Source organism: Primulina huaijiensis, chromosome 9, assembly GCF_012295235.1.
Source record: "Primulina huaijiensis isolate GDHJ02 chromosome 9, ASM1229523v2, whole genome shotgun sequence".
In the NCBI taxonomy this organism is placed as follows: Eukaryota; Viridiplantae; Streptophyta; class Magnoliopsida; order Lamiales; family Gesneriaceae; genus Primulina; species Primulina huaijiensis.
Genome location: NC_133314.1, coordinates 19,269,051 through 19,286,380, shown reverse-complemented (window position 1 = coordinate 19,286,380; position 17,330 = coordinate 19,269,051). Strand labels below are relative to the sequence as shown.

Genomic DNA, 17,330 nt, shown 5'->3' with positions numbered 1-17,330 from the left:
ACCTGAGTGAATGCCTCCCTTTGAGATCGAGAAGATAATACGAGGTTCCCACTGAAAATATATTTTGATAGGTATACTCACGGCCTATGTAGGTTGGATAAATTAGGGATTCCCTATTTTCAGTCCTATGATGTCTTGTTTTCGCTGAGGACCAATTCGTTAACACACCGCGGAGCCATTTGTATTAACAACACTATAGCCTGGCCGGGTCTTTATTGAAGTCGATGCTTCTAAATAAGCTGCCTTAAAACCGCTTTTCTCGAAAATTTTATTATTCATATACGCTTTATTCACAATGTGATCTCAAAACAATTCATAAATACATCATCATATAACTCATGCATGCAATTATCCTTACATTTAAAAAGCACGTAGAGATTCAAATATCCCCAAAATACAAGTTTTAAATAGTCAAATTAATGGGGTCGATAGATATAAACAAACGAAGATTAGAGTGTCCACCCTTGGATAAAATTACTTTCGACACCCATGCTTCTTGGAACAGATGATCCTTCTCCAAGATTGTAGTGATGATACCTATGAAAATATTCCAGTTGTCTGATAGGTAACGATGACATATGTGGCATTTAAAAACTGATAGAACGAGGTTCCTCTTCAATTAATAGATTAGGAAAAAAACTAAGAAACTTGAGCTAATGTAGTAATATTGAAACATACCCTATTTCCAGCACGGGTTCTTGTTCCATGTCCATCGGTTGGGAAGCCTGTTGGACAAGATAGTTATTGGTTCCAGCCAATGTACCAGCATTCCAAGGGAAAGGAAGGGTTCTTAGGCTAGTTTGTCTTTCTGCTCCATACTGCAAATTGCAAAGGTAAGCATATTTGGATTGGCTAGTTGTGGGTATTTACACAAATCTGAGTCTTGTAGAAACAAAATACCGATGACATTTTTAATGAAACCTTGATCTTTAGTTGTTTGTTCATGTCTCCGAGCTGCCGTTCCTGGCAAAAATAGAACGATGTTTTTGCAGTTATCTTTACTTCACACTAGCTGTATTTTATATTTTCTGTTTTATGTAACACTTGAATAAGTGGAATACATATTTAAAAGCCTTTCGAAAAGCATACGATCATATATTCACTACTTATTTATATATGGATCTTGAAAGTCTTTTAAACAAGAAAAAAGATAATTTTTTCCACTAAATTTAGGTTATAATGTTATAGTATGAGGCATGAACCAACACGAGAGCCCGATTCATGATAGTCCATTTAATGTTTCATCCAATTTTGGCAACATTAACTAACCATGCACTAAGAAAGATCTTAGGGAAGAAAGAGGATATACCTTTCTGCGAAGCTCTTCCATTTGCTCCATCATAATCTGTGTCTGTAATGGTCACGAAAACAGGAGAAAGATATCCATCATAAATTTGACCCATTGTCTTATTGAGAACAACATAAGAAAGATGCATTTAGAAGTGATGTGAATGCAACCAAAGTTTCTCATTAGAATATCAAAGTAAGATCAAGTGTTAATATAAGTTGAAAGATATCTCCATTAATATGAGAAAACATGGGAAATGTAGTACCTTCCTTTGCCTGGCTTGAGAAAGAGCCCCTTCAAGTTGCTTTTCAAGATTCTGCAATTCTTTCATACTCAGAGGTCCAAGATCTTCTCCAAGCAAATGCCTATAATTATTTATCTCGAAATTTAAACATTCATGAATCACCAGTCCAAATTATTTCCATCTAGCTATTCAATAAATACTTATAAGCTAGGATTATTAACTTCAACTTTAGTTGGCTACACTCAAGTGTCAAATTTTTTTTATTGACTACACATAGAAAGAGCAAAGGTTATCGCTATCTTTGAATCTCTATCTTTTGAAACCATGGTGAAACTCATTATAATTTGGAGAATATTGGCAATGACCTTTGAGTCCGTTGAAGAGATTCATACTTGGCCTTTAATTTTTCGACTTCTTGATACCAGCTCTGAGTAGACACCAAAAATAAGTAGATAAGAAGTTTGAACTTTATGGATTAAGTTACAACATATATCAAAACGGACTTATAAAACTAAAATTATTTCACATCACAAAGTTGTTCTAAATCAAATTAACCTGTGCTTCATTTTGATCAGCACTGTTGTCATGAGGATTATAGCAGCAACGCTGGTAGCGCTCGAGGGTCGTAGTCATACTGCCCAAAAAAAAAAAATACAGATCAAGAAGTGAATAAGAAGGAGAAATTAGGTAAAATTGAAATGACAAAGTTGATGTAATAAGATTAAGGTCAATGAGTGCTGCACAAGAACATATCGAAATAAGACATATGAAGATTATATCAAGGTTGTGTAAGATGGTTTGCACATTTTTAACGAAGATAGTTAATTAGATCATATCTTAACTAGTGGTGATACATTATATTAGAATCAAATAATAATAATATAAAACGACCAACATAATTAAGAAATTAATTAACTATATATGATAATAGACCTAAGAATGATAAAGTCAATGAATTTATTTTCTTGATTTGTTTGGAACTTATAATGCTAATTTCAAATTAGACTTGTAGGAGAAAGAGAGTGAGTTTTAGTCGAAATGGATTTTTAGGGATGAGGTTAAGTCGCAAATACTTAATGACCCAAATTGTTAATTTTTTAGCGAATGTACCATGATTTGTACACTTGACGAAGGAGGTAAGTATCAATACAAAAATCTCTAACATAAAATTTTAATTTCCGTTGAAAAAATGTAATAAAAGCTAGGAAAAAGGGAGGTAAGTACATCATTTTCAGTAAGAAATCAGGTTTCAGAGACATAATGCCAGTAACATAAATCATTATTAATTTTCTTGGATCTAAAATCTGACAAATATTTTCTTGAACTCTGGATGACGTAAAAATGATTATATCTTGAACGAAGGAAAAGAACAAGTGAAATATTTCATTTAGCAAAAATAAAAAGAATTATTTTCTAAAATTTAAGTGTCCTTTTCTTTTAAAAGGCTTAATTAATTTTATATTTTATTACAAGATCAAGAAATATAATGACTTTATTATGTGGTTAAACAATATTTATCACCGTGAAACAAAAAATTTGGAAACTACAGATTTTTCTAGTCTAAATAATCTAACTTTAAAGATGATAAAAAATTTCACCAAAATTCGCAGAAAGAAATCTAGGAAAATAAAGAAAAGAAAAGGAGATAATCTTGGTGGACAGCAGTTAATGAAGAATTTCCCCACACAGTCCCCAAAAATTTCTTTTTACTAAAATGCATAGTCAACACAAATTCATGCTTCAAATCCTAAAATCATAGAACCCAAAAGAATAGTACCTTCTTTTCCACAATAAAGAATTTCACCAAAGTATGCATCATGGCCTTCCCCAAAACACATAAGCCTCACATATTTCAGTCTTTTCTTGAAATATGCGTCTCTTTTGTAAACACAGTATTTTTTCTTCATGAATCATAAAGATTCTCATGTTGCCAGAAAATCTTTGTGTGTGTGTGTGTATATATATAAATATCATGATTGAAGGGGTGAAACCAGTGAAGAAATTAACCACTGATATAAGGATGCAAAGAAGAAAAAGACAAAATCTGAAGCTTTTTCTCCAAAGGGTGTAAACTACAGTGCAAAAGACAAAATCTGAAGCTTTTTCTCCAAAGGGTGTAAACTACGGTGCTTCATATATTTCTTGGGTACTCTTTCCCACTAAAATTCTGAAGCATTCAATTTAAGAGAAGGCAAAAAAAAAAAGTGAAAAGAGAGAGAAAGAGAGCACGGAAAGGAGAGTGCAACCCTAGATCTTGCACAGAGGTCCGAGAAGAAGTATGTAATTGATCAACAGTAAAACTAAACGACCACCTTACAATTCACAACAAACCTCGTCACTATGATCTTTTGCTCTCAGTAAAGCAGCCAAACGTGTCGATCCCTCATTGGGAGATTTGCAGAAAAAACATCAATCTTGAGTCCATAAAAAATTATATATATACCGGAAGAAATAGTTTAATGCAAACACAGGATAAAAAAATAATTAAATCAATCCCGAAACTTAAAACCATAGGCTTAACAGAATTCCAGTGTCATGTGAATCTTGATGTTCTTGGGAGCCACAAAACCAAAGGGATCTATCGAAAAAAACTAATCACGAATTTTTATTCTACTTTCTTTATCCTTCTTCATCGTGTCCATATAAATTCGAAGAAGTTTCTGCGAAAAATTTGCTACCTTTTGGTTTTTAGGTAGGTTTCAGAAACACCATATGACAAAAAATCCCAAAAAACACATATACATCAGACATAAAAATATGAAATGGATATTTAAGTACACATGGAATCATGAGTACTTAAGTGAGATGTGTCTGTTTTCATAGATGTATGCTCATATATGTTTTGTACGTATGTGTGTATGTATACCTTGTGCTGCTAAATTCATAGAGCTTTCCCCTGCTAGAGAAGATGATAAGGGAAACCTCGGCATCACAAAGCACAGAGAGTTCATAAGCTTTCTTCAACAGTCCATTTCTTCTCTTAGAAAATGTAACCTGTCTGTTGATCTTGTTCTCTATTCTCTTCAGCTCCACTCTCCCTCTCCCCATTTTTTCCCAAACAGTGCTAGGTGTAGTGTGAGTGTAAACGTCTTTCTGTGCATATATATGTGTGTGTGGTGGAAGGAATTTGAGGGAAATTAATGGAGGTGGGGTGAGTATATAATAAAGTAAAGGTCACTGAAATTCCTTCTCTTTGTGTGAATGTAGAACGCTTAGTTCTTGGATTTTTCTCTTGCAAGAAAATGGTAATCTAATAATTCTTCTCTTTCTTCTCCCCCTTTTTTATATTTTCCTTTTAGCAATATGTGCTGATTATGTAAGCTGAAAACTTACCTCTGCACAACACTATCTTTTCCTTTCATCAGTAAAAAACTAAAACTAAATCCTTCCAAAAATATAAAATTAAAGACTCGCTCTTTCTAGTGTGACAGTAATTTTTTGGGCATGGGAAGATCAAAGCTTCGAGGAATCAGTCGTCTCTGTGCACCCGTATTGTCATTCTTTTATTCGAAATACTATGCTTTAAGATTAAAACCCTAATTCTAAATACAGAATTATACCCCAAATTACAAAAAGAATACACACCGCAAAGATTATACAAGCACTACTTAATGAAGGCCAATCTGTGTCAGGATAATAATTAAGCCTCACAAATAATTAAAAAAATCATGTTCATTGTGTTGAAAATTTGAACCATATACAACACTTGAACCAAGAGAAATGAATTAAGGTCTTAATTTTCATTAGTCTTCTGATTTCTGAGTATAGAATTTTGAGGCCAAAATTAATAGAAATCTAACTATATCGTAACAGTCACCACATATTTCGTTTAATCGCGTCTTGGTGACAATGTATAAAGAATTCTTTGAAAATTCAATTATTTGCTTGGAAAAGTTGTTGATACAAGGCACACATGTAATCTTTGAAGGAGTAGTACTAGATCTCCAATATTTTGTTTAATGATTAATCTATCATTCTCTTTTAAACTCTATACCTCCTTGGTGTGTATTCCGAAAGTGGCGATCTCTTATTCCTTGTATCCATATCTAATCAATTCCGTTCGGGTAATATTTATGTATCCCGTGGGTTGTTACTAAGTGGAGAGCAATTCTAGCTTTGTTATCTATCTTTCATCCTTTTAAACCAACAAGTATCATTATAGATTGTGGACTATAAGTTTAGTTTCAACATTATTGTGTGAGCTATATTATATTGCATATAGAAAAGTTTAAATTAAATTTCTTTACTTTTAAATATGTTCTTGGGTAATGACTGATGCACGTACGCATTCAATAAAATTTGGTGTCCAAAGGCAAATAAGATTTAAAATAAGACCAAGACTGTCGTTTCCTTACTCCGGCCTGAGTAGTAAATTAGCTGCAGTGATTGAAGAATAGAATTCGTAGTACATGTGACTGAGTCAAACTAGAAAAAGAAAGGGGCAGTTTAAGAATTATACGAGAACTGGCCTGCGCCCCATGTGAAAATGGGCTTAAATTGTGAATGCTTACATCCATTTGGATAAGAAACAAGAATGTTTGATGATTTCAGCTTCACAAATACTTGGCTGTTTTAGTATGTTTTGTTAATTGCATTAATCATTCATTAAACTTATGTATATATATGTGTTTTAGTATGTTTTGTTAATTGCATTAATCATTCATTAAACTTANGTGAAGTTCAATCAAGAAGGATTGTACATGATGTTTCTTTTCGAAATTTAGCTCGATTATGGGTAAAATTGTTATAATTAAAGTACCTCCACAAGTCCTCGTCTCTAATCGGTCCATGTTGTTACTGATTCACGAAAATATCCTTATTTAACTGGAGAAATTGCAATTTTGGTTTTACATGTTTATTTATTTGTGATTTTGGTAATCTATATAATTAAATTTCAGTTTTAGTCATATTTTTTTAAAATTTTGACAAATAGTCATTTTTCATCTGGAGTAGTGATGAATTTGAGTTACATCAACGTCACGTCGGAAAAAAACCAAAATTATAACGAAAAAACAAACAAACAAATTAGATACCGGGCTCAGGTCGAAATTAGACGATAGAAAGTATCAAAATCGCAAAGAGGCCAATATACATAACAAAAATTGCAATTTCTCTTATTTAACTTTTCTATACTTCAAATTAATATCTTCCCAATTTTGCAAGCAAATACAATGGAAAAATTACAAGATTCCTCCTACAAATTGGCTTACTTTTGTTTTTAGTCCTATAACTCTGTAAAAGTTTGGTCTTGTTATAATAATTTGGTTTTTTTTCCCACTTAATCATTTTTTACATGTGTGTTGACATTATGTCGGGTATTGGTGATGTGATTATATTTTTATGACATGGGTTGAATATTGCTGATCTGTCTGCAATCAGCACGTCAATACTCCGGTGAAAATGAAAAAAATCAACGTATTGAATTGATAGTTAACACTTAACATTGACAAATTTTAGAACTTAAAGTGAAAATATGACAAGGACAAAATTTGTAATATTCCTGAAATGAAATTTAATCCCTAAGATCATTCATGGAGGTTGTGTAATAAACATGCACAACAGTAAAAAAAAATACAAGCTAAAAACTGCAAGGTAACAAAAAATTAAATTAAACAGATATGTTTGTCAATTTGTCTTGTTTGGGAAAAAATAGTAAGATATATAACGTTTTTATTAACTTGAAAAGCTGTAAGCAAGTGTAAATTGTTTTGTTTTCAGACACGTATTTTTGGATCAACAACAAATGGAATTAAGTTTACTATAATACTTTTAAGTAATATAAAGTAAAATTAATTGTTTAAATAAATTAAATTAATTATTCAAATTCATTGAATTAAATATATAAACTTATTTAAACATATTTAATATGTAAAAAAATATTTATAAATTTATGAATAGATATTTAATTAATGGAATAAAAAGTAGTTTAGAGTACTAAAGTTTGACGCAGATTATTAGTTGGAGCTGACTAACTTGTGTTCAATACACACATATTGTACTATTTTGATTAAAATACTCCTCTAAACCATCGCATTTTTTCATTAAATCAAATCTAAACATCATAAATAAAGTCAGGATTAATGTCATAAAAAATATAAGGACTATCATAAAAATTGACCGTTCTAACCAGTATATGAGCAATCATATTCGTATGTCTTCCAGTAAAATGAACGTTGTATGTAGGCAGGGGAAAGTCAGGATTCATAAGTATTCGGGGTTGTCTCCATCATGTGTTAGACTGTAATAGGTTTGGTTAAAATCGAATTAACTAAACTTTTTTCGACAAACCGAACCGACCAAAATTTACTACGAAAACCTACCAAACCAAACCGAAAAAATCGGTTATTTCAGTCAATAACACAATTAACCGAAATTTTAGATTTTTTTGAAACAATCGAGTTGTAAATAAAAAATGCAATATAAAAATTGGATTGAATAAATTTAAATTTATTTATTAAAAAAATATTTTTTAAGTATAGTTCTATTGTCCAATAAATTTTTTAGAAATTTGTAATATTTATATCCCTATAAACTTTATTAGAAAATTTAATATTATTAATTTTATTTATAAAAGTTTAGTTTGTTAGGTTAACCGAAGTTTTTATATTAAAAACTGAAATCGAACCGAGCTAATGTATATTTTAAAAAATTTAAATCGAATTTCCTAATAAACCGAATGTAGGACCGAGCGCTTCCTGTTTTACCAAAAGCTATAATTAGTGGTAATGATGCAATTCAAATATTTTAAATCGCACAGCAGCCCAAGCGTCATGGTTCGTTCGCTCTACCCAGTAGGAACAGTTATTGCACCTCAACACCGAACCGATTTTTCAAATTAATTCAGTTTTTTTTTGTTATTTTGGTTGAAATCGATATTTTGTTCACTTATATACTGTAATTGATGTTTGCCCGTTATTTGTTAATATATGCTCTTTTGGTTTAAAAATAAATTGATAGTTTTTCTTTTCTTCATTCCCTGAGTTACCTAACTTGAAAAATTCAATAATCCCAAAAATTTACAACAAAGAATTATTTTTCAAATTTCATAATTATTCAATCTTCGGTTATTATAAATAGAAAAATCACAATACAAGCTCAATAATAATTGCACATCATGCATGTTTGTAAGTTCTTAAGAAAGAAGGGAGCAATATGCAGCAACAATCAATCTAAATTCTCTATGATCTATCGACTTCGAAGATACAACATCTACCACCGATTTAGAGTCAGTTTCAAAGATAATATGTTGCAGCCCCAAAGAGACAACCCTATGGATGGCGTCGAGCAGCGATATTGTTTCGGATTCACGGACCTTTATTAGCCCAGGATAATTTTAAAGATGGCTGCATCAATATTGTGTTACATAAATCCCAAAGGCATCTAATGGTTTTAGGAGACGCCACTGTCGATGTATGTGGGTGGAATCGGAGGCCAAAGAGATATTGACGCTTGTTGTTCTATTAACGTTATGTACTATTAATTAAAGTTAAACCTTCAAGTTACAAACTTTTGGTATGTTGGTAAAAAAATTTATAACTCCAAAAATACTCTTTACCCACATAACTTCACATTCCACATTTATATTTTTTCTCATACCATTTCAAAACTTGATAACTTTCGTTTTAAAATGATAATAAAAAAACACTTCCTTCTCTATTTTTTTCGGAACATACATATTGTGTGTGTCACCACCCGCTAATATTAATAAATAGGTAGGTATCTATCCTTGTGTGACGGGTCAACTCGGTCCGTACATGCAGTGAAAAGTAATATTTTTAACATAAAAATAATATTTTCAGGGGTTGAACTAAGTTGAAAATTCATCTCATAAAATTGAATTGTGAGAACATCTCGTAAGAGTTTTTTAGTTAATGAATTATCACTCATTTATAAAGTATCAATACCCATTTGTTAAGATAATGCACATTGTACTTATTCTAAAGTACAACGAATAATTTCCCATAACTTAGAGGGTACGTAAAACGTGTTGTGAACTGAAAATTAAGGTATTAATGGTCCTAGGTGGATAACAACCAAGAATTCGTACAACTTGTAACTAGGAATTTATTACACATTTAATTATAATAGATTTCATGATTAAAAAAAATATTTGGTTAATGTTTGATTGTATATCCAATATTTTGATAATACTCCCAAAATAGGCAAATACATTTTTAGTCTTATATCTTTATTTTTTTTTAATTTTGGTCATCTATGTTGTCAAATATCAATATTATTGATCATGTTTTCATGAAATATTGGTGATAATAAATATTAATATATCATATATAACAAAAAAATGCTTGCTTCGCATGAAGAAATTTTCATTAATTGAATACTACGTTAGGATCATTAATGTGTTTAGAGAGAGGTGAATAAACACTTTATAAAATTTTTACGATCGGTCTTGAAAGTGTTAGCTATGCAACACCTGCTTTTCTCAACTCTAAGGAAATGTCTGGACTAAAAATATCGGACAAAAACAGTCTGATGATTTCTTTGATTATTATATACTCAAATATATAATATCAACAAGATAAATAAATAAGTAGAGTAAATGACATAGAATACATGGAAGTTCAAAGGCAAAACCCTTATGTGCCTCTTATTATTCCACTTAGTAAGGAATTCACTAGAAGACTATTTTTACAAATTTTTTGTAACAATCCATTTCAATCTTAGGTGTTATCTATTAACTAAGTTGAAACTCTCGGTATCTTTTACAACGGTTGAGACCCTCACTCAAACAACCAAAGCACCACATATATATCAAATCATGAATCCTAATATTCAAAATGTTTACAACTCCTCGAACTTTCTTTGATAGAAAACGGTCGAGTAGTTGTTTTTCAAGATCTGAATGATCTTTGTAGATCTGATAATATTTTGAAAAAATGGATGTTGAGCAAAGTAGAATATATGATAAGTGTGCTCGGAAATCTTTGAGTATGCAAGTTTTTTTGAATTTTTTACTTCGAGTGAATCTCTTTCTCTTCTCTTGCTTGACTTAGAATTCTTGCTTGTATTATCTATATATAGTACTGGATTCTTTTTCCTCGTTCAACGATACTTTGTAATGTAGCCCGACAATATGGACATATCAATGTCAAATACTGCAGGTTTCATTAAATGCTCTTTAGTGTATTTCTTGCTTTTGCGCTTTTAAAAAGTTCACTTTTTACAAAAGCTGTCAGATAACGGACCGATAAATATACCTTATGTAAGATAAGAGTTAGTAAAATATGTGAAATCTTTATATTTTAAGCTATCGACTGATCTACTGACTTTCACAAATATCATTAACTATTTTCAGGCGAGCGCTGATTTAGTACATCACTGAGTGATCAGATCGGGTGACACATTAGTCTAGTGCTACTGTTGAATAATCAAAGAAGTGGTGAGTAACTTTACCAGTAGAGAGACTAAGTAACTTGTGACCGTTTACCGAGCTCTTGACACCAATAGCATGTTGATCTTTGTCTTTGGAAGAACGGTAAAGTACCTGTGAATATATGAAAAATGGCAGCTTGTTATAATACAATAAATTATTGTTTGTTATCATCGAAACTAAGGGATCTAACATACTATCACTCATCAATTTCAAATATGTTAATTAAATATTCATCATATTAAGAGAACGTACGTATCGAACATATATCTAACTAGAGGTGGGAAGAATACAAATTTTGGATATATCGAGGTTATTGTACAAAAAAAATAATGAATTTATCGAAATTTTTGGTAGGGGTGTCAAAATCAGACACGAACCACCAACCCGACACGTTTCAACCCGAAAAAAATCAGGTTTGTGTTTGAGATTTTCGAGTTCGGGTCAGATCGGGTTAGACTCGATAGCTGACCCTAAAAAAATGATCGGGTTGGGTTGGGTTGGGTTCCGGGTTGACCCGAATTGACCCGAAAATTTTAATTTTTTTAAAAATATATATAATTAATAAATATTGCCTATATTTTTATATATTGTATGTCTGAAAAAATATTTATTGTATATTTATATCATAAATTTTCATAATTTAATATTTATTTTGAACATTTTTTATTTTTTTAACAATTTTTTATTTGAATTAGTAAATATATTTTATTTTTCTACAATTAGACTTTCAAATTTAAATCATATATATGATAGAGATTTTGTTATTATGTGTTTAAATTAAAATATTATTATTATTATTCTGAAATTTGTTTAATTTTTTTTAAAAAAAAATTAAAAAAAATTCAAAATCGGGTTGATCGGGTTGATTCGGGTTCAGGTTTGGGTTGAGAGTTTTTAGGTTGTCTCGGGTTCAGGTCGAGCAATTTTTGAACAGTACTATTGCTCAACCTGACCCAACTCACTCGAATTGACACCCTTAATTTTTGGTAATTTCGGTACGGTATGGTATCGATACCGAAATTTTTGATACAGTAACGATATGAAATTTGAAAATTATTTATATACTCTGAAATACTAAAATAATATATAATATATTTAAATAATGAAGTTAAATTTTTTTAAAAAAATATAAAGTATTTTTTCGATATAAAACAATATATTTACCGATACCGTACCGAAATCTCGATATACCACAATATTTTGGTATAACATGTATCGTAATTATACATACGAAAAATTTCTTTATTGACTCGATATATCTGTATGATATTAATATAAATATTTTTAATGTCGTAATTTTCGGTATAATATAGATATACATTTTTCAGCATGGTACGATATGATACGGTGTATCACCCCTATATCTAACATTCAGAAACAATTCATCATATTAAACGATCGTACTACATACATATATATATATATATATACAACAAAATCGAAGATGACGTGAAAAAAATGTGTCTGAGAAAAATAGAAATTTAAACCTATATTAATATTTTAAAATAAAATAAAAACACATAAATATCTTTGAAAATTGGAGAAAGAAGCGATAGAATCGGCCACGCACATATGTCACCTCTCCCTCCACCTAGGCCAGCACAATAACGCTCCTATTCATCCTCCATTTTTCTTTTCTTTGAAACGACCACACCTTTCGTATAATCACGTAAATCAACTAATGTTTATATATATATATATATATATACACACAAATTAAATTATAAAACCCATAAAATATTATTGGACCCTGCGCCTGACACGATTGATATATTAAATTCTTAAGATGATTTTTAAAATTTATCCAGTTCATATTATATAAAATATAACCAAAAAAATTAAAAAATACATTAAATAATATTTACATTTTCAATATCCAACCCACCCTATTTTAAAATCTTAGCTACGCCCCTGTAAGCTCCCAAACGATAAGAGCTTGCTAGACCTCCACACTTTTTAATTTATCAAGCTCTCAACAACTGCTTACTGATTGTTGAGTTCTCGACTGATTAATATTTCGGGCTGCTAATTTTCTACTTCAGTTAAATTAATTATCAGACATCGATCACATTTTTATCGTTTGTTGATATCCTAGACGCTCTGTGAGATCGATAGAAATTTATGTTTTTTATAAGGGGAAGTTGGTGAAAAATCTTCAATCAAAACATTTCTTTGGGTTCACTCCCTACCCACAAAATTGTGGTTCTATGTCATACAAATTGTGGTACACTTCATGTGGAAATGTGGTATACTTCATGTGGAAATGTGGTACTAAAAAAGTATCGAGGGACTGAACAAAAAAAAAACGACGGCTGAGAACTGAAGGCCAATTTACCGTTTTTATAACTAACTTGAACCTTGCTCGAGTTTGATATATCAGGCTTATCTTGACGAGAATATTAAAGAACGAAACATCTAAATCAATGTGATGAAAACTGGAAAGAGAATACAAGAAATCAATGACGACCGAGGGAACCTTTTTTTACCAAACTTACCATGGTATATATCTCACATATGAATAGAACACTTTTCAATAAAGGTACAAAAAAGAAAAAAAATGACACCACATGCAACTTCACCTGCACACATTTATTCTGTCCAACGTCCCAAAAGCAATAACTATAGCCTTGCCAAATTTATTTGGGCTACATTTTAGAGTACAATCACATGCTCCATAGAATAATGGTGAATATATCACTAACTTAGTAATTTGTATGATACTTAAACCACCTCTCGTACCATGTTATGTAAGTATACATATGCATATGTGTAGTATTGTATAATTTGTATTTTTTAAATATAGGTGCCTAAGGATATACTGTCAATCGTATATTATATCGTCGTTAGAGTATTTTTTCGAAATTCTTAATACTGATATAATTAAGACGAATGAAATTCTTTATAGAAGTTTCATACAAAATTTACCACGAAGAGGTGCAAATAGGAAAATAGCAAAGAGTAGACCTGGCCACGGGATGGTCTAGGTCAGACACGCCGGGTTAGACGGTTATGGTCTGGGTTGTAAACCCGGCACTCCGGGTTCGGTTACGGGTCAACCCGTATTTTTTTAAAATAAAAAACATTGTTATTTGATAATAAATATTTAAACTTAAAAAATAAAAATATATTAATTTAAAAAAGACGTTCACTTATGTAGTTATAACAATATAGTATAATTATATAAGTTGCTTATGTATTATCTTTTGATGTGGGTGAATCTAAGTCTACGTTATTCGCTTACTTTTATATAGTTACCTTTAGGATTGACGTTGTTCAATCACTCACATTTCATTCCGTCGTTTGTTCGGATCCCTTAATTTCGTCTTGATCATCTTCATCACTTTTAATATCTTGTATATGAATAGCGACTTTTGACCAATAATTGAACAAGCAAAGAGCTTCCAAATTTTTTGGTCTCATGGTAGACCGTCTCTCAGCTAATGTATTTCCTCCTATACTAAAAGTTTGATCCACTGCTACACGTGATCGTGGATATACAATTTTTTCCTTAAAAAATTCAGAAAACAGTCAACCCATCGAGTTCGATCCTTCCGACCTAATACATTGACTGTTTTTAAATGCAAAAACCATAACCTTCGCCTTACGGTCATGGATCCAACCCGAACCATTGTCATGTCTAGTAAATAGTCAACAAAAATTATTTGGCATTAAAAAGTTGCACATTGTAATTATATATATATCAATCTTTTTTTATATATATGAATATTTTTTAAATAAATAAATGTACTATAATAGGGTCACAAACATTAAAGGGTGATAAGCCCTAGTAGTGACTGTAGTGTACTGAATATTGAATAATGTATTGTGGGGCATTGCTAGGCTGTGGTGATGGTCAAAACCTTCTATATAAAGGATGTTTTTGTGGCCAATTGGGAATTTTAATTGCCCTTTCTTCTATTTTTCACCAAACCTTCCTTATCGCCTGAGCTTTCACCATTTCTTCAACTATCGAGAAATCCCCTTATGGTACCACTCGTGAATTTTTTTCCCCCTTAAAAAAAATTCAATTTTGCTTCCTTCTTAATTTTTTATTAGAGGGGACCAAACCAAGAAAATTAGAATCAAGATTTATAACTTTTTCTATAGTGCTACCACTACAGAAAAACGGTGAGATTACGACGGTTGTAGGAAAAACCGTCGCAATTATAGCGACGGGTTTAGAAATACCGTCGCTACAGTAGCGACAGTTTTTAATAAAACCGTCGCTTACAAAAATAAGCGACGGTTTATCAGAACCCGTTGCTATTGTAGCGACAGTTTATCATTCCCGTCGCTATTTCAGCGACGGGTTATGTCAAACCGTTGCTAATATTGCGACGGCTTGAACCAACCCGTCGCCATATTAGGCGACGGGTTTTATGACCGTCGCCTTTGGCGACGTTTATATTTAAGCCCGTCGCCATATTAGGCGACGGTTTTTTTACCCGTCGCAATATACGGCGACGGGTCTTGTTCACCGTCGCTAGTAGCGACGGGTATAAAAACCCGTCGCTACTAGCGATGGCTTGCATAAACCGTCGCCGATCTAGATCGGCGACGGTGTATCAAAACTCGTCGCAATGAGCGACGGTTTAAATTAAAACTGTCGCTAATGGCGACGGTTTATGAAAAAAACCGTCGCTATGGTTCTTTATATACCGAGGTTCGCGAACATTTTCTTCATCGATTTTCGTCTTTCTTCTCTGGTATTAGCGAGACTATATAATTTCGTAGATTCGCTCGTCGGTGTGTGATCTTCCAACGTTACGTGGATCTGCAAATCTTCGCGCACATCAGGTTTTTAAAGCGTTTTCTTTACAAGATATGAAATTTTAATTTTCACGTAGTAGTTTATTTATGAATTTTAACGTAGTATTTGATTTATGAAATTTAGCGTAATAGATTATTTATTTTGTTAATAATGCATGATTTTTTTCATATTTAAAAACTTGTAGGCTTCAATGGATAACACAGATAGAAGTTGGATGTATCGTAGGTTGGAAAATGGGTTCTTGAGTAGTGAATTTTGTGTTGGTGTTGAGACATTTGTGTCATTTGCACTAAGTCATCCTGAGTGTTTATTGGATGGGAAATTACGATGTCCATGCAACCGTAAGAAGTGTCGAAACAAATGTTTTGAGGAAGCCGAGACTGTAAAGTTTCATTTAGGTAGATATGGTTTCGTACCGAACTATTATTGTTGGCAGTTTCATGGTGATCAGTACGTCCCTCCTATGTTTCCAAACTTCAATATGGAAGCTCCTTCTTCATCTACTTGTTTCGTAAACAGATCAACTCAACAAGAATTCATTGACCCGATTCAATCTGATCAATACTTTTGTAATACTGAACATGGAAACACATACTTCGATGACACAAATCAAAATGAAACGAATGAATTTGCCGAAGAAAATCCCCATACAGACTCTGGCAATGATGATCCTCAAAGTCCAAACAGTCCTGTAAAATCTCTGTACGAAATGATTAAATCTGCTGAGAAAGAAATTTGGGATGGAAATCCACACGGTCATTCTTTGTTGTCTGTGTTAGCTCGATTATTGAAGATGAAACAAGAGCATAACATGTCTGAGCGAAACTATAATGATATGTGTCAATTAATGTCTGAGCTATGTCCTTCCGATAACTCAGTGCCTGAGAGTTTTTATGCGACAAAGAAACTTATTAAAGATCTTGGACTTCCAGTCGAGAAAATAGATGTATGTCAAAATAACTGCATGATATATTGGGGGGAAGACGACTCATTGACAGAGTGTAAGATTTGTCAACATCCTCGGTACAGGCGTAGCAGACGTCGATCTACTAATCGTAAAACACAAACTCCGTACAAAAAGATGTATTACTTTCCAATCACTCAACGTTTGCAACGATTATATGCGTCAACAGCTACAGCCTCACATATGCGTTGGCACAAGGAACATCATTTCGATGGTGAAACAATGACACATCCTTCAGATTCTCCAGCGTGGCGTCATTTCGACGCGATGCATCCATCATTTGCATCTGAGATTCGAAATGTGAGGTTAGGAATGTCAACCGATGGATTTCAACCTTTTGGTCAAAGTGGTCAGCAATATTCATCATGGCCTGTTATTGTCACGCCATACAACTTACCCCCTTGGATGTGCATGAAAGAAGAATACATGTTCTTGACGGTGATTGTACCTGGGCCACATAACCCGAAAGACAAACTCGACGTATTTCTTCAGCCGTTAATTGCAGAACTCCAATCACTGTGGTGTTCTGGTGTGCAGACATACGACATGCATTCGAAACAAAACTTTAATCTAAGAGTTGCTTTGCTCTGGACCATAAGTGATTTTCCAGCCTACGCAATGTTATCCGGGTGGAGCACTGCAGGGAAGCAGGCTTGTCCTCATTGNAGATGA

At 32.2% G+C, this 17,330-nt stretch overlaps 2 protein-coding genes across 3 annotated transcripts; one reads left to right on the top strand and one right to left on the bottom strand.

The window, feature by feature from the left end:
* Positions 1-266: 266 nt before the first annotated feature.
* Positions 267-4,953, bottom strand: LOC140985029 (agamous-like MADS-box protein MADS3). Of its 2 annotated transcripts, none has more exons than XM_073452760.1 (8): positions 4,399-4,953; positions 2,088-2,166; positions 1,898-1,959; positions 1,554-1,653; positions 1,310-1,351; positions 922-963; positions 679-818; positions 267-537 (listed from the first exon to the last, which is right to left on the bottom strand). In XM_073452760.1, exons 1-8 carry the CDS (start codon positions 4,578-4,580, stop codon positions 450-452), a joined length of 735 nt encoding a protein of 244 aa, XP_073308861.1. In that variant the 5' UTR covers positions 4,581-4,953; the 3' UTR covers positions 267-449. The 2 variants fall into 2 exon arrangements, with proteins under 2 accessions (XP_073308861.1, XP_073308860.1); XM_073452759.1 differs by having other exon boundaries at positions 901-963; positions 4,399-4,943.
* A 10,931-nt stretch (positions 4,954-15,884) lies between these two features.
* Positions 15,885-17,330, top strand: LOC140983945 (uncharacterized). The gene has a single exon (XM_073451097.1). The coding sequence runs from the start codon at positions 15,885-15,887 to the stop codon at positions 17,328-17,330; it is 1,446 nt and encodes a 481-aa protein (XP_073307198.1).